This window comes from Streptopelia decaocto, assembly GCF_964273445.1.
Source record: "Streptopelia decaocto genome assembly, chromosome: 1".
In the NCBI taxonomy this organism is placed as follows: domain Eukaryota; kingdom Metazoa; phylum Chordata; class Aves; order Columbiformes; family Columbidae; genus Streptopelia; species Streptopelia decaocto.
Window position 1 is genome coordinate 39,083,493 of NC_138663.1, and position 24,175 is coordinate 39,107,667.

Genomic DNA, 24,175 nt, shown 5'->3' on the forward strand with positions numbered 1-24,175 from the left:
TGCCTGCTACCCCCAGAGCAAAGCCAAGAAGGGCTGTAGGGCTTTAGAGGTGGCCCCGTCCCCCACCTGAGGGCTCGGTCCGGTGGGTGAGCAGTGGTATCGGAGTGCCCTCTGCTGGCCCCATTTCTGCACTATTTGAACTGTCCAAGCCTTGCACACTCCCAGTACCTCTGGAAGGATGGGTCTCAGCTTGCCCGTGCCAGGTCATGATACCCCCACCATGGCAGGCACCACTCCCACAGCAATACAAGCCATCCCACAAGCAGCACGGAGTGTGGTCAGTGCTGGATCACAGCCCCAGAAGAGCCAGCATGATGCGGAAGCCAGGACAGAAATGACCGTAAGTCAGCATTTGTCTCTGCATATGTGGGTGGGTGGGTGTGAGGAGAGGGCATCACTCCCACACTTACCAAGTGTTGCTGCTGAGATGTGGCGAGGACTCTCAGTTACAGCACTCCCATACATTCCCAGTTCCATAGGAGGAAAAGTCCATTCCCTGCTCCTTTGCTCCAAGAGGCAAGAAAATCAGACGTGTGGTGAAAGGGGCTGAGAGAAGGAGCATATACCCTCCCTTGCCACTTGGTGCCATGCAGATGGCTGACCCCCTGATGGGAGAGGGTAGCGTGGCCACTTAGAATGAGTGGCTCTTAGGGAGACGGCTTAGTGGTGGACTTGGTGTGTTAGTCTAATGGTTGGACGCGATGATCTTAAAGGTCTTTTCCAACCTAAATGATTCTATGATTCCACAGAGCTTGGTCAAAACATTCAGGCCATTCACCTGCTTTGGGTGGCTGGGAACATCCATCACACTGGGATGTGCATTGTTCTTCATCCTGAATTTTCCTCTTCAGAGCTCTCTGTGTTTTGACTATCCCAATCTGTCATGGTGAAACCAGCAGGGAAGGCTGGGATCATTCTGCCTGGACCCAGGACACCCAGGGTCAGACCCGCCAGTGGATTCCCAGGTTGTGCTAAGAAATCTCCCCAAGACTGTGCACACAGAGTGGGGGTCTGAAGTCCCTGTGGATCTATGCTGATTTACACCAGCAGAAAACATCACACACTGTGTCTGGGCTCCAGAATGACAAAGGTGACCTTCTATTGCTATTAGCAGAGGAGAGAAGGATAGACCGAGATTACATTCCAAGGAGTTCAGGTCCCTCTGTGAAGCTGGTCACTTTGTGCTTTGGTGTCTAAGTCATTCAAGCAGGGATAACACTGACCTGACAGATAAGATGTGAGCTAATTAGCAGTGCTCTCTTCAGACTCCTTCCAATCTCAAGCGCTGCAGAAATGCTGAATACGAGGTCTGGTTATTGTTTAGGGCAATTTTTAGTTGGAAAGAGGTAACGGAAAGTGGATTATGCAGGGAGATGGCTTGGGTTTGAGAATGGGGTGCTGTGTTGAGGTATTTGGGGGCCTGTGAGGAAGAGATGCACTGAGGTGCCGGACAGGCCAGTAGCAATGGGGCTGACAGTACAGAGAGGAGTCCCAGAGGAGTCCTGGAGGAATGTCCCTGAGAAGAAACTTCCTCTGACTTGTCATGGGTAGGCATCTGAGCCTTGCAAGCACTTCCATCAGGAACTGTCTTTTGTAAATATTACAAAATAGTGACAGAAACAACAACAACAGAACCCACACATAGGCAGGGGAATTAGTTTGTTTTTAAAGTACCAAAGAAAGGTGTCCTGCAGCCTCAACAAGTGGAACAGTGCTGCGTCCTGCACTGGAAGAAGACATTGAAATTGCTTAGACATGCAGTCTATAAAAAGACTCCAGCATGGGACTAACACATAGTGCAGACACCCTCACTGAGACTGCTTGTGGTCTTGAAATGCCACGCATGGCAGTTCTCTGGCAGGGAAGGAGCTATAAGTGGGTATCATTCTTCCCTGGTCTTGGTTAGAGTAACGTAAAAAGTAAACTGATAGCAACCAAGATGGAGCAATAACTTTACTTTCCCTCAGCTTTTCATTAAACACTGCTGAAACCACTGCCCTCTCTCTGCCTCTGACAGTCATCTAAATGTCGAGCCCCAGACAATGTGGAGCCAGGCTCTGCTCCTATTAACCCAAAGTGCTAGAAGAATCGCAGGCCAGAGAAACTTTGGTAAAAATGTAAATGTCACTTTACAGAGGATAACTCCTGCTTGACAGAAAATCCATTGCCTCTTCCAAACAGTTTGTGAATACTTCTGGATGCCATGCTGTGGCTTGTTGAGAAAGCAAGGCAGAACACACCTGCTGTTTTTCCAGACCCATCTTCTCAGTCCCCAGCTGCTGCAGTCCATTTACCTGTGGTCAGGCCTGTTGCTGACACAAGGGCTCCTGTTTTAAAAGGCACCAAAAAAAGTGAAAGGCAGCCAAGACCTCCTCTCTTTCCCCTCACAACTCAATTTTGGATGCTTAAGGTGTTGGCATAGATCCCATTTTCCATGGTCCCTTGGCTAAATCCCAACCAAAGTGGTGTCAGGCCGGGAGTTCCCAGGGCTCCTGTAAATGAAAATGATTTTCTGCAACTGAAGTTGAGATCCTATTATCCCAAACTGGATTGCTTCCAAGTAGCACTGAAGCCCTCAGCCTGTTTTATTGCCCACTAGGTACCAGCTCCTACCGAATAAATCAATACATATTACTGGCATCCCACAGCAGTGTTGGAGACCTTCTTCAGGGACATCTCAGAGTTTGCAAAGCTCCCAGGAGGAAGCCAGGGATGACTCACGTGCCACCCACGCTGGACCCTGAGAAGAAGAGTGGAGAGACAGAAATCCATACTGAATTCCTGAAATGAGCCTTAACTACAACTCCCTGCAAGTTTCTTCTTTCTCCACAGGTTTCTGTGGCCTTCTGCTCCATTCCTAGGCTGATTGTTCTGTGTGGGCACGGACCGTGAGGGAAGCAAAGACCAGAGTTCTTCTGGGATATGGGGAATGTTTGGGGTTTTTTTGTTTGTTTGGTTTTTATTAGAGCCCTACCCAATGCACTCAGCCATCAGCTAGTGACTCCAACTCTCTCCCAGACTGCCTTTAGCTTTAATTCTTTCTCTGTGATTGCTTTCTGCCTCCACCACCCCGGAAGTTCCTCTTCAGATTAGCTGGAAGGCAAGGGGCAGTGTGTGAAATAGTTATGTCCCCTCCAAAGGGTGCCAAGCTGCATCAGCTGTAGCAGGATCTCCCCCCCAAAAGCATGTACTAGGTATTTTGCACCTCATCTCAAAATGCAGAACTCAGGGCAGAGAGGGCTCTCTGATAAACTCACAGCACTGAAGAGATATGGAAAGGAAAGCAGTAAAATACATTCATTTGAAGGCAGCGGAGGCAGGAAGAGTAGTGTGGAGATGCAGAGCAGCAGAAAGCAAGCAAATTAAGTGATATTCACAGAGAGCTGGCTATAAGGAAAGAAAAGGGGAGGAAGACATATAGAGGGAAAGGCACAGATGCAAAGAAAGAGAACACAGGGCAGGGATGAGAAGGGGGGAGTCAGAGAGAAAGGGAGGGATCTGGAGAGATTGCCTGATGTCAAATCTGATAGAAAAGAGGATTTATCTGCAAAAAATAACCCAGATCTAAGCTACAGCTTCAGAACAGCTGCGTACAGAGCCGCAGCACTGTGTATTTGTTCTTAAGCAAGCAAAAAAAAAAGGGCTGGTGTAGGTTACAAGCCAAAACAGGGTCGTGCCATAGCAGGAGGCTGCCCGCCAGAGGAAAGGAAGGAAATGGAAACAAAGACAATGCAAGGCAGAGGAAAGCAAGATAAGGCAAGGGAGGGGAAGGCAAGGCAAGGCAGAGGATGGCAAAGAAAGGCAGAGGAAGGCACAGAACACAAAGGAAAGCAGAGGAAGGCAGGAGAAGGCACAGAAGGCAGGGCAAGGCAGAGGAAGGGAGGGGAAGGCAGGTGAAGGCAGGGCAAGGCAGGGGAAGGCAGAGCAAGGCAGAGGAAGGCAGAGCAATACAGGGCAAGGAAGGACAAGGCAGAGGAAGGCAGGGGAAAGCGAGGCAGGACCAGACCCGGCGGGGCGGGAGCGTCCGTCCCTGTCCAGGGTGCTGCCCGGGTCCTGCCACCTCCCAGCTCTGCAGCCCCTCTCCTCCCCCTGCGCCCGCCCCGGCACGGGGACCATGCCGGGGGCGCCAAACCGTCACAAAAGCAGTGTGCCTCCTGGAGTGAGCCGAGCAAGGGAAAAAGAGATACACACAGTCAACTCGATGTAAGAGAGATTTTCCCCCTTCCTCTCTCTCCTGCCAGTAATTTCAGCAGCAGGACCGAAGTCTCTAAGGGCAGGACTGGATAACTGGTAGTGAAGTGACTGCCTATGGCTGGGGAGCTGCATGAACACAAGGCATCTCTGGAGCTACATTTCTGACCTGTCTGTATTAGTCATTGTAAGGACTGGCCATCGTCTTAGCCTGTGATGGACAGACCTCACTCCTCCTGGGGCTAGGCTCTCAGTGCTTCCAGCCTCTGTTGCCCTGGATGTGTCTGAGTGTTCTCTGTCCTCATTGCTACTAGATCCCAGGCTCTCAGCATCCACACTGAAAGAACAGAGACTGAGATGGGAGGATAGACTCAGTTATCCCACCTGCACCTGATCTACCCAGATCATATGACTGGGAATTGGCAGTTGCACAAGTGCTGTGTGTGTTGGGCCACATTTGCCACCAAGGAGCTTTTGGTGAGATTTCACTCCATGGCCTTGAGGCTTAAAAAAGGCTTAGTCTGAAAAGTTGTCTTAAACCCATGGTCCACCCACAGCATGGACAGGTGCTCTGTCTCCAGAGCAGTTCAAACCCCTACTTTGGACTTCCAGGACATTTTGCAAGATGAAAGAGCTGGAAGGGAGCTGGCTTCCTCTACCCTCAGCTCTAGTGTGTGTCTCTGCCTCTTTCCAGAGACATTGTGGCCTCACCAAGCCATTTTGTTCCAGAAAATTGCAAATCAGCGGCCCCACAGAGGAGAATGCAGTGCCCAAGGACCTGACAGAGTTACGCCACAGGCATCTACAAATGAGTGTTAGCACAGAGTTGCAGAACAAACCTGTCTTTCTGAGATCAACCTGGTACCAGTGCTTTGTTTCCAGCAACCTGGTTTTCCAATCTGACACCAATAGTCTGGACCAGAACAACATGTTTTAAAAGTTGGTTGGAAAAACATCTGACAGAAGGGGTACAAGGTGGCTGGCCCTGCTGCAGGACTAGATAACCTCCCAACAGCTTGATAACATCACTCTCTGTGATTCTAATACATGACAAAGTCAGAGTGCAAACTCTCCAGTCACACAGACCCTTGTGTTACCAAACCAATAAAAACAAAAACATTTCCAACATTGAAATCTTGCTCACACTTAACATGTAGCAGGAACCCATAGTGATTCCTGCCACGACTGTATAACAGCAAGCACAGCTTCATAATGACCATTTTCCAGGTCACCATGGAAGACAAAATGCCCTTCAGGGATGCATATGTAGGGCATCAGCTGGGTCCCAACTCTCCTGTCAACAACACAAAGCAGGGAGCCTTTTATCAACTGGGCCTACATTTCATGGGGATGTGCTGCTGGCCAGAAAGCCAGCTCCATCTTTTGGGATGACTGAAGCAAGGAAAGTGCACCAGGAAGAGTTAGAAGAGAATAGCATAGTCCTGGGATCAACTGGGATGAACTACCTGCCTTGTGGCATCTCCCCCAGTTCTGCTCCCCTTGGCTCTGCTGTGCCCAGCAGCTGCCTCGCTGAGTAGCTGTACCTCTCCTGTGGGCCAGTGCCACGTGTCTAAGTTGGAACATTATTCCTCAGTTCTAGGAAATTGGATTAAGGGTCAGTGAATACCGACTGTTATTTACCTTTGATTAAAACCAGCACTCCTCCCCCCCGGGCTGGAGAGGCCAATGTTGCTGTTATTTACTCTGCTGCCAAACCTGGAGTTCAATCCTTGCCCTGCGGCACTCAATAAAAGCCAGCGCGGAGGGGGGTGTAGGGCAGGCAAGCAGGCAGGGCTGTGGGGGTGGAAGGGGAGTGATTATCCAGGCCACCGAGTCCCATTTCTTTCTTTCGCAGTCAGGCTCTGGCTCAGCAAGGACAGGGGTGCTGGAAGTGCCTGTCCCTGTGGATCACAGGGCTAAGGAGTCAGCCAGGGTGATTCCAAGCAGGGGATTTTCCCCCACGCCTGTCTCTCATCCTCTCCCCTCACCACATCCCCGCTTTCACACAGCTCCTCTTTTTCTTTACCTCCTTCCCTATCTCTCTGCCCCCCACCTTCACTCCTCTCCCCCTGATGACCTCTCTGCCTCCACTTTCTGCCTTTTCCTCTCTTCTGCTCCCTCTTCTTCCCACCCTCTTCCCCCACCTTCTTTTCTCATTCTCCTCATTCTCCTCCCTCCCTCTCCCCCACCCTCCAAGCCGCTATTCCAGGACAATAGAGCAGATGGCAGGCTGTTTGTTTTATATGTCCCTTTGGAAAATCAGCTCAGCTGTTGATTCTGTGACTTTTTCTAAAAACAGACACTGTCCAACACTAGCTGAATGCTGGGGAAATGGAGGGGGGTATGGAGGGGCCCTGCTCTCCCTACCAGCTGCAGAGACCTTGTCTGCCTGCACCCCACACCATGCCTTTGGGAAACGGGCCTGTCCAAGAGCCCGGAGAGGATTGTTCTCCCCTGCATACTAGAGAAAAAACACCATCACACACGGAGAGAGCTTGGCCAGCTTCTGCAGCCAGCCTCATTCCAGCCAAAGCTCATGGTAATGTGGGGAAAGAGAAAAGTGAGAAAAGGCAGAGTCTCTTCAGCACATCCATCCTGCTCATTGCCCCAGGCTGCTGCTTTTCTGAGTGTTCATGAAAGCTGAGTTACGTACAGTCTTCTCAGGCAGAAGACACACAGCACAGAGTAAAGGTTGATGCTTTCCAAGCCCCACATCTCCTCCTGTGCTACTGAGAGCCATGAGTGAGAAGCCACAGGTCAGTGTTGAGTGTGTGGGTAGGGGAAGACAGTCCTTGCCTTTTTCTTTCCAGCTTTCTCCTCTTTTTGTTGAACCCCTAAGCCCCAGTTTACCAGCATCGGGCCAGCATTCATCAGTTGGCAACACAACCATGAAAAGGATATAGATTTTGTTCTGGTTCTTTCTCTTACCCACTTTTTTTCATCCCTTACTTCTCCTTTCCCATGTGTGTATATCAGCCACCCTTCAGATCTGTTGCTTCCAGGTATTTCTGGGTGAAGAGGGATCATTGCTGCTGAACATTTCCCCTCACTGTCCCAAAAACCATCTTGTTCCCTCTCCTTAGACATGACAACAGTGTTCCATCGATCCTGTAATCCCCTTCCCACCCTGTCTCTGCTTTTAAGTGCCTTGAGGTAGGCACTGTTTTTCTCTCTGTCCAGCATCAAGACCAAGCTGGCCTTGGCTCACAACTGGATTCTGTGCCAGTGCAAATGCTGGATATCTCATGGTAGATCCTCCACCTGAATCACTGCAGCCAAAGGCACCAGCTGCAGTTTCCCCCCATGGCCTACTCCAGAGAGTGGGATGGGAAAAGCAGGGCTTCAGAACAGCAGCATCTCTCCCCATCCAATTGCCCTTTTTAGTTGCACTTGTTCTCTCTACGTTGCTAAAGTCAACACCGTCTTCTTCTCTAGCCGCGGCAGAAGGATCAGGGCCAGCAAATCCATGTAGAAGCACTCAGTTTAATTTTTTTTTCAAAGTTCACTGTGAATTAGATGCAGGTCCCAGTAAAACCAAGGGAGGCTTGACTGAGGCACAGACAGATGTAACATCTGAAAAGGATCCTTACCCTTGCAAAATCCTGGAAGGCAATTTAAACATGAGAGATAGGCAAGGATCCCATTCTCAGGATCTGCAATTAGTCACATGCAGTTCAAACAGAGAAAGATGAGTTCCCAGCTTTCTTGAAGTCCAAGCTGGATCAAACAAGGAGTGACAAAAACCTCAGGCTGTCAAGGAATAGCCCTAAAGAGGCAATGCCAGCTGAGCAACAACAGCTCAGCCCTGCACTCCTTTAAGCTCCCAGGTAACAGGGCAGGAAGTCTAAAGGGAAAATTCCTGCATCAGCTGGAGAGAACAGACACAATTATGTGTACATTTGTGATGTTGATCTTCTTCCTAGCCTTGCTTATGTCTATGAGTTGGACTCAATGATCCTTGTGGGTCCCTTCTAACTCAGGACATTCTATGATCCTCTTCAGTGGGGCCATAAGTCCAGTGGTGTCTGGGACAGAAGCAAGTCCCAGTTAGTAGGAGATCCCATAAGGATAGTCCATGCCTCTCTGTGCCCATGAAGTTACCAAGGGAAGGAGTCAGTCACCATCCTTCACCTTTGCGTCCACCCCAGAAATGTGCTCAGGTGTGTAGAGCCCTGGTGGCCAGTGGCGCAAAAGGGCAAGCTAACTGTCTTGTATGGTTTTTCAGGGATTGAAGACAAAAAAAAAAATAAATAAATGAAGGAAAAGAGTTGCTGATCCCACCCCTGAACTGTCTGAAGAGCCTGCATTGTAAACAATGGCAGGGGAAGCCTCAAAATTAAGAGGCCAAATCTGCTGTAAGGAATTGAGTATAACACAACGACTTCTCTGGGGTGTTATTAAAATTGAAAAAAAAAAAAAAATAAAAGAAAGTTTTAGGCCAATCAACCTGATCTCATCTCTTCCAAGTTGAACTCCGACTCAAAGGCTGGCATTCTCTCCAGCACTGGTGGCATACAATTGTCCTGGTTACAAAAACATCCAGAGCTGGAGGTCCAGGCAACACTTCCTTTCCCACTATTGCTGGTCAGCTCCCAAACAGCACTTTCCATGAACAGCTGAAATTCCTGTGCTGTCCTCCAAGGCCCCACTTGGTGGTTTCTTTCCTTTCAAACTCTTATCTTCTGTTCCTATTTATCACCCTTTGGCTTCTGTTTCATAAACTGCTCATCTTTTGGAGGCCGCATCTTCAGCAAGAGACCTGGGGAGAGCGCTGAAGGCTGTGATCTGGGTACGAGCTGGATAAATCCCACAGTGGCTTAGAAATCTGTTTTTCTTCAGCAGCAGAACTGTTAAGAGAAGTTGGCATCAGGGTCAGAAGCATTGTCTAGCGCTGCTATTCTTCTTTCTCGCCTTCAAGCCTTTAGCAACAACTGCAGTTTCCCACCTATTTCAACTAACTTCTCTTTTCCCCCTAAAGAAAGGATAATCATTAGCATTTTTCTTGCGCTGTCAAATAGGGGTTTCCCTATAAAAATTCTTCACAGCTAAGGGGAAAGTGAAGAAAGGATATTGTTAACATGAAAGTCTCACTTAATGCTTTACATTTCAAATACTGTAACTGCTTTTTTCCCCTCCTTCTCCTTTTTCTGAATCTTCAGTATACAGCTTAAAGATCATTAATAGTGTTGGTTGCTATGGTGTTGGGCAGGCATAGGTCTCCCTACTTGAAACCTCAAACTACACTTAATGTTGTACAACAGCAGGGTCATGCCAACACCTTTGACTTTGACCCCATTTTTCCCAGTAAAATAAAAAGAGCACATCTCCATCCATTTTTGTTCTTGGGATAGGGTCTGGGGTGGGTGTTTTATGGTGTTTTTTGCTGGTTTGGTGGGGTTTTTTTCCCCTGCAATAAGAAAAGGGAGTGTGAGAAATAGAAGAAGAGAGAGATAAAAAAAATAAAGGGAAAGAAAAAAAAATAGGCCCAGTGGAAACTTTCCAAAAACAGTTACATCAGAAAATAATGAAGGAGAATAAAAAAGACAGTCCCCTGAAAAGTTTCATGTGAGATTGTTTCTCCTTTTCCCAAGCAGCTAAACATTTTAATAAACTAGGAAAATGAGACTGTAAAACCACAACATCTGACAGCAAGCCCCCAGGGCAGGAACCATTCCTGAAACTAATTTTAACTCAAGTTTTAACATTGATCAGATTTCATGTGGTGAATGTCCCCTTAAGCTGTCTCTCTGTTCTTAGAGAAAACCTGGTTTCTTTTGTCATCTTCGGGAAGCTATTTTCTTGCCAGTGCATTGTCGTCACAGGCATAACAAGGCTTTTCTGTCACTCATCTCTACAACCCAAGAGATGCCCTGCCCCAGACATCTCCTCATCTGTTTCCTTATAAGAGAAGACATTTTCCACAGAAGTGGCACTTAACTGCTCCAGCAACGAAGCCCAGTCTTAAATCAGTCCCCATGCAAGGACAATCCATTCAACATCTGGTCTTCAGCCATGCAAAATGCAACCAGGCCAGTTCAGACCAGCCGAGGCCAGGATCCAAACTGGGCTTCCAGTTTCTCTCTGCCTTGCTTTTCCCCAGGAAAGGGAGTCTGGACTATCAGTATCTTCTCTTTTTCTGGGCACAAGAATTGCATTTTCCTTTGATTGTCACAAGGACATCTACAGATAGGACTGGCTTTTTAGCTCGAAGACTCAATTAACAACAGCGATGAGAGATCGAATGGAAGAAAAAAAAATGATATCCAGGTAGTGCAGATTTCTCTTGAAGACTCTTAGTTCTTCTCACAGAAGCATTTTTGATCTTCTGGTTAAGTTCAAACCAAATCATTTGCCCTGGGGGCAGAACTTCTTTAAGCTGCACCTGTCTTCCAATGGTTGGGTGTCTCTGTTTTGAGCCGTGTGGTTCTCAGGTTCGCACAGCTGCATGTGCCAAGTGCTTTGCACCACTCAAGGAACCATCATTGGCATCAGGGGCGAGCTCAGGATGCCCTGCTCAGGGTGAATTTCCAGTTCAAAGGCACGTGATGCAAGGGAAGAAAGCAGGGCTCTCTGCTGCTTCACAAGCTGATTAAATGCCAGTAAGAACAACCAGGCTGCAAAACAGTTCTACAGGCTCCTGCTCTCTGCTTCTCCAGAAATTAAAGTGCTCATTCATGTCTAGATCCCCCTTTGCAGAGGTAGAAGGTCTTTCTGACACCTTTCCTTTAAACCTCATGTCTGCACTGCAGGAGATGCTGGGGTTGGGGGTGGTGGGAGGAGGCGACAGGGTGGCCAGTTTCCAAAACAGTGGAGGTGCAGTGATAGTTGCCCTTGGCTCTTCCAGCCCACTAGCAGCAGGCTTAGTCACATCAGCAGCATCAAAGCCGAGCAGCTCTGCAGAAAAAGGGCATTTGTTCTTTCATCTGTGGATTACGGGAATCTTTCACAGATCCCAGCAGTGTGTTTTGAAAGGCTTTTTAAAGAGAAATACCTGTGTGTTGCACCACCTGCCATTTAAAACAGCCTCTTTGCCTTCCAGGTTTCCTGGCAATGCTCTCCCCCAGCCATTTAACCATGTGTACAAGGACCAAATGGTGTCAAAGTTCATTCCACAGCCAGCAGAATTGCCTAGTTTTCATGCCAGGCTCTGTACGGAGAAAAGAACTCTCTACAAACATGCCAGAGAGCTTGTAACCTACTTGGGCCTTGTCCTTCCCCGTGTTGTGCTCAGGGAGGAAAGAAATGCAGAGATAAAAGCTATTTGCCTTGCTGTTTCCATGCCTTCATGACTTAATTGTTTGGGGTTTTTTTGGTCAGAGAAGGGCACAGAGAAGATTATAAAGCTGTAACCTCTAATCTGCTCCTGAGTGTTCCTTCTCCACTTCTTCCTTTCTCCTCTCTTTCAGCCAGTCCTAATCCTTTATGTCTCCTCTCTCACAGGTAGGAGTCGGAGTCTAATCTCAGACGACAGGTTGGTAATTAGAGCAAGAGATTATCCTGACCCCATATCAAGAAGTTGAAAGAGAGGAATAATGCAGGGCTGTACATGATCAAGCCTCCAATGTTCAGTGCAGGAACCATCCTCACATCAGCTTCTCCCTCTGGCTCCCGCACCCTGCGCCCTCTCCTTTGTCCCTGCAGAGAGAGGGGTTCTGATTCTTTATAAATCCTGCCGATCTCCACTCTTCTGGGCAAGGACTACACTTTTCCAGCACTCATTCAGCACAGAAATGGTCACATTTTCCATTTTTATAGGCCTTGACGAAGCAGAGATACAGCCAAGAGGCTGTGGCTGGGAAGAATGGGTGGTGGGGAAATTATAGGCAGATATGGAGGAAGAAGGCCTTCTCAGAGGGGCTGGAGCCACAACATGCTATCAGCCATCCTCAGCTGGGCAATGGTTACCCATACCCAGGGCCTTTCTAGTACAGCAAGATGAATCCACAGCAAGAAGCAGCAGCAGCAGTTCTCCATCTCTACCCAGATGCCCAGAAGTTACCACCCAGTTCTTGATCTGCTCAGGAAGGCAAACTGTTCCCATCCATGTGTCCAGCCCATGTTATCCATCTTTGGCACAGATCTTGTCTCTTGTCCTGTCTCACTGGTATTCAGTGAGGACCAAAAAAGCCATTACACAGCTCCAAGACCACAGAGAAAAGGGGAAGTGGGGAGCACTGAGCTTCTTCAGTGTCTCACCCCCTACATGCACAAGATGAATGGATGTCACCAGGATGCACCGTAGCTGAGGCTCAAGCATCACCAGCCAACAGCCTGTAGGCACCAGGAGGTGTCAGGATAGAGATGGCAGTGGAGTGATCGAAACCTGCAGGGGAGAGAGCGAAGGAAGGTCAGGTGAGAGTTTTTACACCAGCGCACAGATGGAGAATGGAAGACCTCTCTCTCGTGTTCCATCCCACATCAGGCACCCGCTGTGCACTACAGAGCTCCAGGACTGGTTGGTCAACTCAATATGTCTTTTCTCGGCAGAGCTAAGCAGCCTTGGACACCTGAATCCAGCTCTGCCCATGTAGCCCAAGCCCCAGGCTATCCCTGATCCGAGGCAGGGAGATGGGCACAGCACCAGCCCCCACTACATGGTTGTGTTGATGCTCTTTTCATTGCCCAGCTGCTTCCCACCCCTGCTATCTCCAGCCAGGAGCTTCCTGCCCACGCTCTGCAAATAACAACTTCAGGTTTATCCACTCAAAGCAGAGAAGGTAAATCAAAGAACACTTTTGTCTGCAGTCAGCCTGAAGTGAACCTTTTTTCTTGTTTCCCTGCAGTTTTCTCAGCAAAACAAAAAATGAAAAAGCAAGCAGAATTTCCTTTCCTGAGTTTAAAAGAACAATTCTGTTCCTGTCCCAGAGGAAAAGGCTAGCTTGTTCAGCCTCAAAATGTGAAATAAACGGCAATATTTTCGGCCCAGGAATTCTCCAAATAAAATGTTTTGATACTCCTTTTCTTCCCACTTATCCAAAAAGGTTTGCAGAGTTTGTATGTGTTCACAAACAGCTTAGTGCTGGTGTGTTCCTCACGCAACAAGCCATGTGACTGCAAGGTTTCTGTCCCTCACGCTAGACCTCCTGCACCCCATTTAGCTGCCTCCTCCTCCCAGACTGTTGTCTGAGGGCTCATACCCCAGCAACATCCAGAGTACTCATGCCCCATACCTTGAGGGATCCTCTTTGGGTGAGAAGGGGCCTCTGAGTTCAATAACATTGAGCTTGTTCTCAAAGACACCGTAGCTGAGGGTGACCTGCAAAGAGGGGTGGTGAGAAAGGAGCAGGAAGCATGAGGTGAGTTCAGGAGCAAGGAAGTTGCTTTGGGCAACAGAAGTTCTCATTCTGGTTCTTTCTCTTCTGGCTTGGCCTCTGCCTTCCACATCTCTCCTGTCTTCCTTCCCATGATGGTCCACCACACTAGTCCTTTGCCTCTTCAAGCCCCCTGCATCCCTTGTTATCTCCTCACAAAAGGTAGACATGGTGACATGTCAAAGCCCCTTCCCCAGTCAATCATCATTTCTGCTTGTCCTTGTGCCACATTCCCCCAAGGATGCCCCCAACCCTCACACCACTGCCCACCCATGCTGCCCACCACTGACCCCAAGTGCACCATGACTGCCATCTGTGCTGCAGGCAACATCCGTGCCTTATTTCAAAGAAGCATTTGTCAGAAAAGCCTCCCCAAAAGAGCAAACAATTGACTCAACCCACAATGGTGCCACCAATGGAGCAATGTCCTTGTAAGCTCCACCCCACTTCTCCTTCCTCACACACCTCCCTCTTGCTCCATTTCCCCTCCTCACCTGCTGTGTGAGCCGAGAGGTGGGGATGAGCTGCAGGTTCTCCAGGTGGGAGTGGAAGAGTGTGTTGGGCAGCAGCTGCCCCCCGACTTTGCACTCAATGATGTAACCCACAGTGCAGTCGTCAGGCAGGCGGATGAGCTCTGAAGTGCTCACAAAGTTCTTGCCACTGGAAGAGAGTAGGGCCACACGAGTTAGGAAAAGGGTAGGGGGGATATAGGCATCCACTTGGGTGGGAGATAAATGAAGGACTTAACTGAAGACCAGAGTAAATCTCGGAACTAGGTGAGAAATCTCTGAGTTCCACCTGCAAAGATTTGGGAATTTGTTTGCTCTTTGACCGCTCCCAGCCATGCTGTACCATCAGTTGTCTGGTGCTGTCCTTGATACGCATCCAGCTCCTCAGCGAGCAGACGTCAAGAGCTGGCAGACTTTGCTAAGTCACTTTTTCACCCATTAGGTGAGCTGCACTGAGCCCTTGAGGTGTCAGACAAGCCAGCTCAAGAGAAAGAGTGAGACCACATGGCCAGGACCAGGAGCAACAAGAAACAGGACAGTCTCTTGCAGCTTGAATAAGCCATCCATGGCTCCATTGTGATGTAACCCCACACGCTTGGCCATCCTTCAAAGACAGGCTAACCCAAATTTTAAGGCTCCTGTAACTGGAAACAGCCACACATCATCTTGCTTTAGGCTGGGCTAACATTAGACTCCAGGGACTACCTCTGTTCTCCACACACCAAGCTGAGGAAATTACAGTGGCCACTGTAAGAAGATGAAGAGGGTTTGGGGTGGGGGAATGGAAAAATAGCTCAGGAGGGAGGTACAGGAGGTTGTAAAGAGGCAGACTGAGTGGAGAAGAGACAGGCAGCCAGGGAAAGCACTTGGGAAAAGAGTCAGAGGAAGCTGAAAGGGATGGGAAGGAGTGAGGGGGAATAACCAAGAGCTGAGAGGAGCTGGGGAGAGGGGACTATATAATCTTATGATCATGTGTGCTGACACGCCTGCTCTTGCCTCTTTTTAATCAAGTTGCAGACCCACACGCTATATCTTTCCTCCAGTTCCGTGTGCTTGCAGATGTGTAGCATGTGGCACTGAACCCTTGCAACCACCATATACACAAATCCAGATCTGACGCTGCCAGGAATTAATGTGTGCCTGTGTTTCTCATCCCCAAAGGCTCCCATACCCACCAGCTGCACAGCTCACCTGGCCCACGGCACCATCTTCCTTGCCAGACTGCGGCTGATGCAGAACCCAGCTCCTCCCGTGGCAAACCAGAAGTGCACAGATTTCTGGAGAGAAACAGCAGAGAAAATCAATGGCAGGAGCTCAGACAATAACATACTCCCTGAGATGGAAATGCGGGAAACCCAGCTTTGATGCCAGGATAAACACAGCCCTATTGTCACCCCAGAACCCCAACTGCTGCCCAGAAGAAGGATTTGCCAGCAGTACAGCATGGATTTTGACCTCCTCATAGCTGAAGCAGCCAAGTTCCCGCTGGCAGCAGCAGGTGGGCTGCCCAAAGCAGGCTTGTCTCGTTGGCAGACAGGTACCCAAAGGCACAGCAGCAACATGTGACCCTCCCTAGGTAGATCAGATTGAGTCAACTTCTACAACCATGTTCAGATAAGACCAGTGACTTTTCAGCCCATCTACAACTGGGTTACATCTACACCAAATGAGCCAGAGCACTGAAACCAACCCACTGGCCCCACCACCACCACCACAGGCTGTACCGTCTGGTTGTTTGGCAGCATTTCAGAGGCCCGGATGGGTCGGTTCAGGCTGGGTTTCCCCAGGTAAACATCCCACGTCGCAGAGTAGGAGGACAAGAGCTTCAGTAGGGCCCGAGGGTTCAGGTAGTTGTCGTCATCCACATGACAAAACCAGCTGTGGGGAAGATGGCAACAAAGACAAAAGAGGTTTGCGGTATGGAGGGTGCCTCTTGCTCTCAGAGGTCTTCCCATGGCAGCCTTGCCTCACCTCTGGCCGCTGGCCAGGAAGGTGTCAAACTCAGTGGCCATCTTGCAGGAGAGGGCTGGGTGGCTGTGTTCGGCCAAGCAGTTGGTGAAGATTGCATGGTTGCCTGCCGGGAGAGAGAAGGTTGCGTTTCAGGGCTGGTCCGCTTTGCACAGTCATGGGGAGGACCTCTGGGTGGGAGGGAAGGGGATTGTTCACAGCCAGCTTCCTCACAGCCCCCCAAACAGGCGTCCAAGCCCCTGGTGACACAGGCTCCATCCTTCCCCGCACCAGGAGATGAAGCCTGGAGAAAGCCAAGCATCTTGGCCAAGACTAAGCCACCTGCCAACCACACTTCCACCTGCCCACTGTCAGCCAGGGTGCAGGAGCTGAAGGGCTCTCTCTTAGGCTGCTTGTGCCATGTAGCTTCCTCCCACAGATGCTTTAGGGCAGGCAGCACCCTGCCTTGAGTCAGCTGCGTGCCCTGACATAAGCCAACTAAAACAAATCATCACCTGGGGGTTTCATGGGTGCCAGACTCCCTCCCAAGGCCATGACAATTCAGAAGGTGGCAAGGGGAAGGTGGTATTATAGGACAGCTCATTACCCATTCTCCTTTTCAGGGCATCGTCTTCTTCATCAGTGAAGACGTAGGTCTGGGGAAATGAGGACAGGAGGTTACTCTCAGGGCTGGAGCTGGCACTGCTCCTGGCCACCCACCCCTTCCTCCCCACAGCTGGACTCACTTGCTGTGGTCACCCCACTCCATTCCCGGGTGCTGTGCCCATCTCCCAGGCACCAGATGAGCAGAGGGATGGCCGCGCTCCCCCTTCCTGCACACACCATAATCAATACTCGTGTGCCTTCATTTCTTCCCCTCACTGCCTTGGGAACAGGCAGAAGGGGACCTGCAACACCAAGTGAGGGGCTGAAAGAGCCCTGTCTTAGGTGTCGGTGGTAGAAAAATGAAAGCACTGTGGTTGAATGATGCTTGGGTTAAAAGGAGAACATCTGTTTGTGTGTTAAGTGTGCACAGCCCCCTGCCGCTTTCCATCTCCTCCTCCTTTTCCTCCACCCCCAGGCCTCTCTAATCCCCCTCGATGCCATTATGTGGCACATCTCCCCCTCTTCAGGGCCAAGCGGGGATCAGGGCTGGTGGAGAAAAGCTTTCCTCAGGCAGAAAATGAGCTTTCATTAAATCAAAAGGAGTCACGAGCCATAAACAGTCTCTCCACCAGCTGCCACAGGCTGGTTAAACACAGCACCTGGACAGGGACAAAGGGGACGAGACAGGCAGACAACAGCTCTGGGAGCCGTCACTGCTCCCAAAGGCTTTGATGGGCAGACGAGAGTCTCCTACCAAGCATCGAGGCTGGGACACATGCCTCCATCAGGAGAATATGGCAAAAGAAATGTTCTGCACAGGAAAGGAAGGCGATGAAGGACCCCCAGAGACCACCTGGCTTGAGCAGACACAACAGAATGGTTTCATGGTCTCAAATGTACGTGCTACAAAGACCTGGCGAATTAGCCTCCAATAGCTGAACTGCAGCACCGTGCTATGCACACATTCCTACTCCACCCCACAGGTAAAGCCTCTTAGTTAAAGCCAATTTCAAGGTGATCACGGGACAAGAAGCAATTAGCTAAGTCTTGGGTAAAGCAGTCACTATGGGTCAGGAGACCGTATCACAACCTTCAGGCAAGGCATGGGTTGTCAGTAGCATGGGATTTCCCTCGCTAGCATGTCAGAGACAGAAATTTCCACTGTGACAAATATTTATTCTTAAGAAAAAAGTTCTGAAACCGTTGAAACTTTTTGACATTTAAAAAAAAAAAAAAAAAAAAACAGAAACATTGTTGCTGGAAATGACTTGCTTACAGGTATAAAACCAGCTAATAAACATCATATCTGATTGACTTTAAAAGGGAATCTGTATATTTTCCCAGATTTTCCACTTGTGAAAATAATCCAAGGTTCCCATTATCCTCTTGATGCAAGGTGGAAAATGTTTTTTTGCAGACAACAGACATGCGTTTGTGGGAACCAAGGGATGAAGGAGCATTGTCACCACAGGGAAAACCAGAATCTCCAAAAGAACTGGAAAAAGGGGCTACGAGTGTAGGGGCTTAGCAAATCTAATTTCTCTGGCTCTCCCAAGCTCTGATCTCCATGGTACACCTGGCTGCAGTACTCCAGAGATGCTGAGGTGCGTGTGTCCTGGCCCTGTCCTGAAGGAGATCAAGACAGCACAGGCACCTGCCTGCATTCTCATCTCTCCAGCCCTCATGCCTCCTAGAGTGGGAAATTTGGAACAGCAGCTCCTGCTGGAATCTGAGTGACTGCTGCCATCTGTCCCTCAGCAAAGCCACCCATGATGGCTGGGATGGGAGAGAGAGGAGGGCCCCTGATAAAAACCTGACTGGACAGCATTTGGACCACTACACAGATCTTTCTCAAGGAGACACCAGCTGCTGTTGTCCATACTGATGGGGAAATTCAGAAGGTGTCTCTGGCCACGCCAGACCTACTGTTCCCATTGGGAATATGCAAGCCGAGGAACATCCAGTGTCACTTGTGTCCCTGCACGCAAACAGGGTGGACAGAAGCAGCCTCCTCGCTACATCCACCGTCCTGTTCTCCACCAGACCATCTGTGGGGCCATGCAGGATCTCCTGTCATGGCGCCTCAGTGCTGGCCCGGCTCCCACCCACCCTGAGAGCAGCCCAGGGTGACTGTCACTGCTGCTGCAGGGCTTGATCTGAGCTTGAGGAGGGGTGCAGCACAGAAAGCGTCCCTCTGTTCTAGAGCGGAGAAGAGGGCTGGATAGGAAAAGGCCGTCTGGTGGATGGCAGGACCAGCAGTGATATGGAGACACTGGTGTCCAACAGCTTTGGCCGCTGGTTCTCCATGAACATAAGTGTTCAAGAGATGGATAAACACTAGGCGTTGAGGCCCACTCACCCCTAATCAGGAAAGTAGCCTAACAAGGCAAAGTTAGGAAAAGGAGATAAAGATGTGGAATCTGACAAGCCATGACCACATTCATCTTCCAGGTTCCTAGGGTATCCCTCCTCCAGGAAGAAAAAGCCTCCAAAATTGGTTATGGGTTATTGGTGTGGTTGGGCAGGAAGCTGCTCCCCTGCTCAGAGAGGAGATTCAAAATCTGTGGTGTGTTCACAACACTGAGAAATTTGAAAGCCAGTTCGCAATGGGTCATTTAAAGGTTTCATTTCAATCGGTTAGATGTTTGGGTTTCTGAAAGAAGGGGAGGTGCTAGAATTAGTTTATGCTACTGAAAAAAATTTCAGACCAGAAGCCTAGCCTTATCTCTATCAAAACTACTGGGGCCAAGAATGTCAGCCACACCAAGAGGCTTTTCAGCCTAAACAGTCATCAAAATTGACACTTCTGTTTAGATGAAGCCTTTTCTGAGGAAAAGGCCTTTCACTGAAATTACTTCCACATCAAACCTCAGTGGAAAGTTTGTCATGGATGAGTTCTCAAGAGGCAGAGCAAGGTCCAACTTTCAGTGAAGGGCACCCATCCCACACTTCCCCAGCTCCCACCAGCTGCATATCTTCTGTTTAAGCAGTGTGGTTTCAGAGAAAATCTCTCTCTCTTGTTGTCTACCCTGACAGAGTCCAACACAGAGGACTTTAAATTTGGCTCCTGTACAGTTTCTCCTAGCCATAAAAACCACAGCTGCTCCTGCCTTCTGTTACAGTCACCTAAGCCTGGCCTTTCAGGTCTGGGTTGCTCCCTCTGGGAGGACACCATGCAGGTAATCAGCTCTGAAATCAGGCTTGGCATCAACAGCACAGCCAGATGCTAAAATTTCCCTGCTGAACATGTAGAGGAGGACCCAGTGAATTGGTCTCCAGCCACGAGTAAGCTGGAGATGGCAAAACAGCAGGTGAGCGCTGGGAGGAGGCAGTCCCTCTGAGACCTGTATCTCTCCAGGACTGGCTCTTAAAGCCTATGCGTCTCCATAAAGACTCAATAATAGGAGGTCTGACGCCCTACCCTTGGCTCCACAACAATTAAATGTCCTTTGCAAATCGGAAGTTCTCCGTTTTTTTGCTAAGCTAGGTTTCTACACTGTCAATTTTTCAAAACCAACCCTTTCCCTTACCTCCAAAAACCCCTCCAGCAGCAGTATAATTAAAAAAAAAAAAAAAAAATTTGACTTTCATGTACTTCTCTTTGCCTCCCTTCCCACTCCCGCTCCCCTGCCCTCAAGGCCATTTAGTAAAAAAAAGTGGAAGAAAAACATGGAAAATTGAGGAGGGGGAAGAAAACCACTGAGCTTGCAACAAAAATTGATATCAATGAAAAAACACTGTCTAAAAATGACTGATGCTCCTGCTCTACCCTTCTTTCCTATCCTCCTGCTCAGTCTGTGAAAATTTCCTAGCGGCTGGCAGCAGCACGGAAAATTCAACAACTTTTTCCAGGTTTGGACATCATTTGCCTGCCAAACAGAGAGGGTCAGAGGAAGCTGGGGAGCTGGTATCTAATTCCTGTCATTAGTGGAGTGGCCAGGCACCTGTTTGTCAAATGCACAAGGAGGGAAAGGTGAGCTGCTCCTTAAAAACCTCCTCCAAAAGCCCCAGTCACAACATTTTAATGCCAAGTGCAGTCATGCGGTTGGGTTTTGCTTCTCCAAAGAGCTGCTGAGATGAGGTCGGGCAGAGAGGAGAAGTGCATCTGGAGGAGGAAGCGGGGCATCTCAGATGCCGGGAGGGACGCACGGGCAGGAGAGGAAGCGTGCTCAAAATAGGACACGGCTTCCTGTGACGACCGCATCAGACCAGACAGTTACGGCACCATCAAGTGGAAAACCACCCTTACCCAGAAAACCCTGCATTGCTTCAAGCGCTCTCCTACTCAATACCTCCGCCCCCGTCCCCCTTCCTTGCTGAGGCCTGAATTTGTCTTCTAGGCACCCTGGGCAGAGGCAAAAAAACCCTCTTTGGGGGAGCCGCAGGATTTCTTCTTTCTTGAGGAGCAGCTCAGCGAGGGAGGTAGAGAAGTACCCAGGCTCTGGGGAGTACTTCTGCCCACCAGTAAGTCAGCCTGCACAGCACCACCAATGTGGTGCCCCACATCAGTTCCTCTAACAGGAAGGAAACTCTCCAAACTCTGCCTTAGCAAAGGGTGAAAACATCAGACCCCAAGTTAAAAAAAAAAAAAAAAATTAAAAATCAAATATAGACCCACATGACTTTAAGATTGTCAACATAAGGGCATCTGCCTAAGAAAGCAAGGCGTGGATTGTGCTGATGTGCTGGGGAACAAACAGGGTTGCAAACACCCCTCCTGCACCCCTGTCCTCCAGCCTCGCTCTCCTGCCCGCTGCGCCACGCCATCCTGGGGTGAAGGGTGCCCAGGCACAACGCGGGCACCATCGTGGAGGGCCACTCAGCTCCAAACCTGGCAAAGTCACGGCACTGAGAGGTAGAAAACCACCATTTCATACAGAGCCAGGATGCTCTGTGCTCTCAGGCTGGTGTGGCCTGGGCAGCCTGCAGCCTCCTGTGTTACTGGTTAAAATAATGAAATTAAGTTCCCTCCACCTTAGGCTAAAAGAGTCAGCCTTAGGTTAGGGGCAGGTGATACCTGCTAAGATCACTTGTCCTCCCAGCCTTCATGGGAAGAGCCCACACAAGCTCTTTGTTCTCTCTGCCAGCCTTTCCCATGAAGCAGCTACCAGTGAAACATTCTGCTGGGCAGCATCCCCCTTTCAACATGAACAGAAGTGAAAATTAGAGAAAATGAGGCAAAGTACCATGTGGGACTGAGTGCCCAGCATCCCCATCCTTTGGCTTTCTCTCTCCCTGCTGACATCCTGTCCTTGCCCCATTACCAAGTACCCTCTCTCTAGTCCAGACCCACACACTCACCTGCTCTCTGGCCTGGGATATCCACGTGTCCAGGAGCAGCTCCATCCTGCTCTGGTGGAACCTCTTGGTTGTCTTGACGGCTATGAAAATGTCCCCAAGACTCAAGCTTCCCTCAGTCCTGTATCCCTCCGGAGCATGGACTTGCAGGTCCTTCTGCCCCCTGCCACCACCTCCCTCTGGGCTCTCTTTGCTCCATTGCTGTGGCTTCTCTGATGTCCCCTCCCTGAGCCCTGAGTACCGAGCTGCTTCCTGAGCCCCACGGTGCCGCATGGAGAGAAGAGCCGCGCTGACGAGGAAGACTGCTGCTCCAGAGAGACCACGGATGAGCCGACGGCCCATGGCTCCCAAATTGTTCCCGCCGCAGCCAGAATCCTATTGAGCAAGAACAATCTCTGCCTTTATCTCCACGTGAAGCTGTTCCACTCTTCTCGAAGCCTCCAAAGGGGCAGGACCAGCAGAAAGCGAGGTCAGAATAGGATGTGGCAGAGCAATAGTGTGGTTGAGGACCAGAAAGCCAAAGAGACAGCAGCCCCGGAGGGTACCGGTGAAGTGGGAGGGAATTTTCACAGACTAATAGGTCTGGACGACCCAGTGAGGCAGCGACGTGTGATGGGAAAATATTCTGAGGTGACTGGCAGGTGGCTGGCACAGCCTGCCAGGGGGAAAGCGAGCATCCCCACTTCCAGCGGAGAGGCTGAGGGTCCCAGGCTGTGGGTCGAGGAGGTGGCAAAGGAGATTAGAGTCATTGCTGGGGACTCTGGACACGAGGCATCGGTTCCCCAGAAGACACCAAGCCGCACATCCAAGCCAGGGGCTGCGGGGCGGAGGCGAGCGGCAGGCACAGGGCTGAAGGGAAGGGGCCGAGTGCCATGTGTGCGGCGGCGCTGCCTCTCCGGCACCTGCTCCCTCCGTGCTGCTCGTTGTCGCTCCCCGCCAGCCCCGGCCCCGGTCCCGCCTCCGGGCACGGGGCGGGGCGTCAGCCCCGGGGGAGGAAGAGGATGGAGAGGGGGGAGCCGGGGGTCTGCGGTGGGTTTGCCTCGCCAGGCCACGGCCAGGCTGGGGCATCTCCGAGGTGACAAACAGCTGATCTGGGAGGACAAACCTGTTGCTTGACTGGTTTTCTGGCTCCCCTGTGACAGCCCAGCCTGATCTCTGCAGCCCTGTGTTCCTGCGGGAGGAGGGGACTGTGGCAATGATGCAGACTCCTTCCAACTCAGAACTTTCTACAGTTCTATGATTCTACCAAGTTCTATATTGTTCTTGGGAAGAACGACGTTTCCCCAGGAATTCCCCCAGCCCCAGACTTTCCCTGTGGGCACTGCCTCAAATTAGTGCCCCTGCCCTTTAACCCCACCCTACCTCCCCAAAGCAGGACTGTGTGTCCCTTGCTGCCCCACACCCCCGCATATGTCCCAGAGTCTCAGACCAGGGTCTGACCCCCACTTCTGACACCCATCTCTCCAAACCACCACCCAGACTCTCTCACTCTTGAAGGTCCCTTTCCCTCTGCCTCCAGCCACTATTTCCCCACTGCTCCATCTCACATCCCCACCAAGGATGCCCAAGGACAATCTGCTGCCCAGGTGGCTGTAGAGCCAGTGACACTCACAGGGGCAGGTACACCAGCATCGGACAGCATGAGGGAGGGCCTGCTGCCTCCCTTTCAATGTCCGTGGCTCAGCATCACCAGTGGGTTTATATCCCACCCAGATCCTTCCCCCTGCAGCAGGGCTGAGCTCAGCAACTTGTTCCTTGTGGCACTTGTGCTGTCCAGGAGGATGCTTCCTTTTCACCTTCCCTGGGCAAGGAAGAAAAGGAAAGTCCTCTGTCCTCACCCAGAAAGTCCCACAAGCAAAGAAGGAAACTGGCCCCTCCAGCTCCTTCCCACCCCCCCCACCATCAGGCATGGTTGTACATCTCCTCTGTGCCACCTTAACCCCAGCCCTCTGGATCCCAACAAGGCCAGGAGGGCAGCCTGGGACCATGACAGAGCATGCTGAGGGTAGCTGAGCAAGTCCTGCACAGAGAAGGCTTTCCCTGGGGACGGGGATATCAGAGACTCTCAAAAGGCATGAGAGCCCCTCCCAAGGCAAAGATCACCGCACATGGGAAATCTGAGGGTCAGCACCACAGATTGCTGCATGCTGTTGCTGGTTCAGTTAGATAGCAGGTGGATGACCATGAAGGTCCACTTTATGCTACCTCTGGGCCACTTTATAGAGCAAGCTGGGGGGTACAGGGAGGCAACCAGCCCAAGAGGGGGATGATACCTGCAGTGATGCCGCAAGTGTGGGGACAGCAGGATGGCAG

General features: G+C 50.4%; 1 protein-coding gene across 1 annotated transcript; it reads right to left on the reverse strand.

The window, feature by feature from the left end:
* Positions 1–7,704: 7,704 nt before the first annotated feature.
* MFNG (MFNG O-fucosylpeptide 3-beta-N-acetylglucosaminyltransferase) lies at positions 7,705–22,789 on the reverse strand. Its single transcript, XM_082070329.1, has 8 exons — positions 21,866–22,789; positions 16,566–16,614; positions 15,983–16,085; positions 15,736–15,889; positions 15,203–15,288; positions 13,997–14,162; positions 13,362–13,447; positions 7,705–12,514 (listed from the first exon to the last, which is right to left on the reverse strand). Exons 1-8 carry the CDS (start codon positions 22,202–22,204, stop codon positions 12,448–12,450), a joined length of 1,050 nt encoding a protein of 349 aa, XP_081926455.1. The 5' UTR covers positions 22,205–22,789; the 3' UTR covers positions 7,705–12,447.
* Between the last annotated feature and the right edge of the window lie 1,386 nt (positions 22,790–24,175).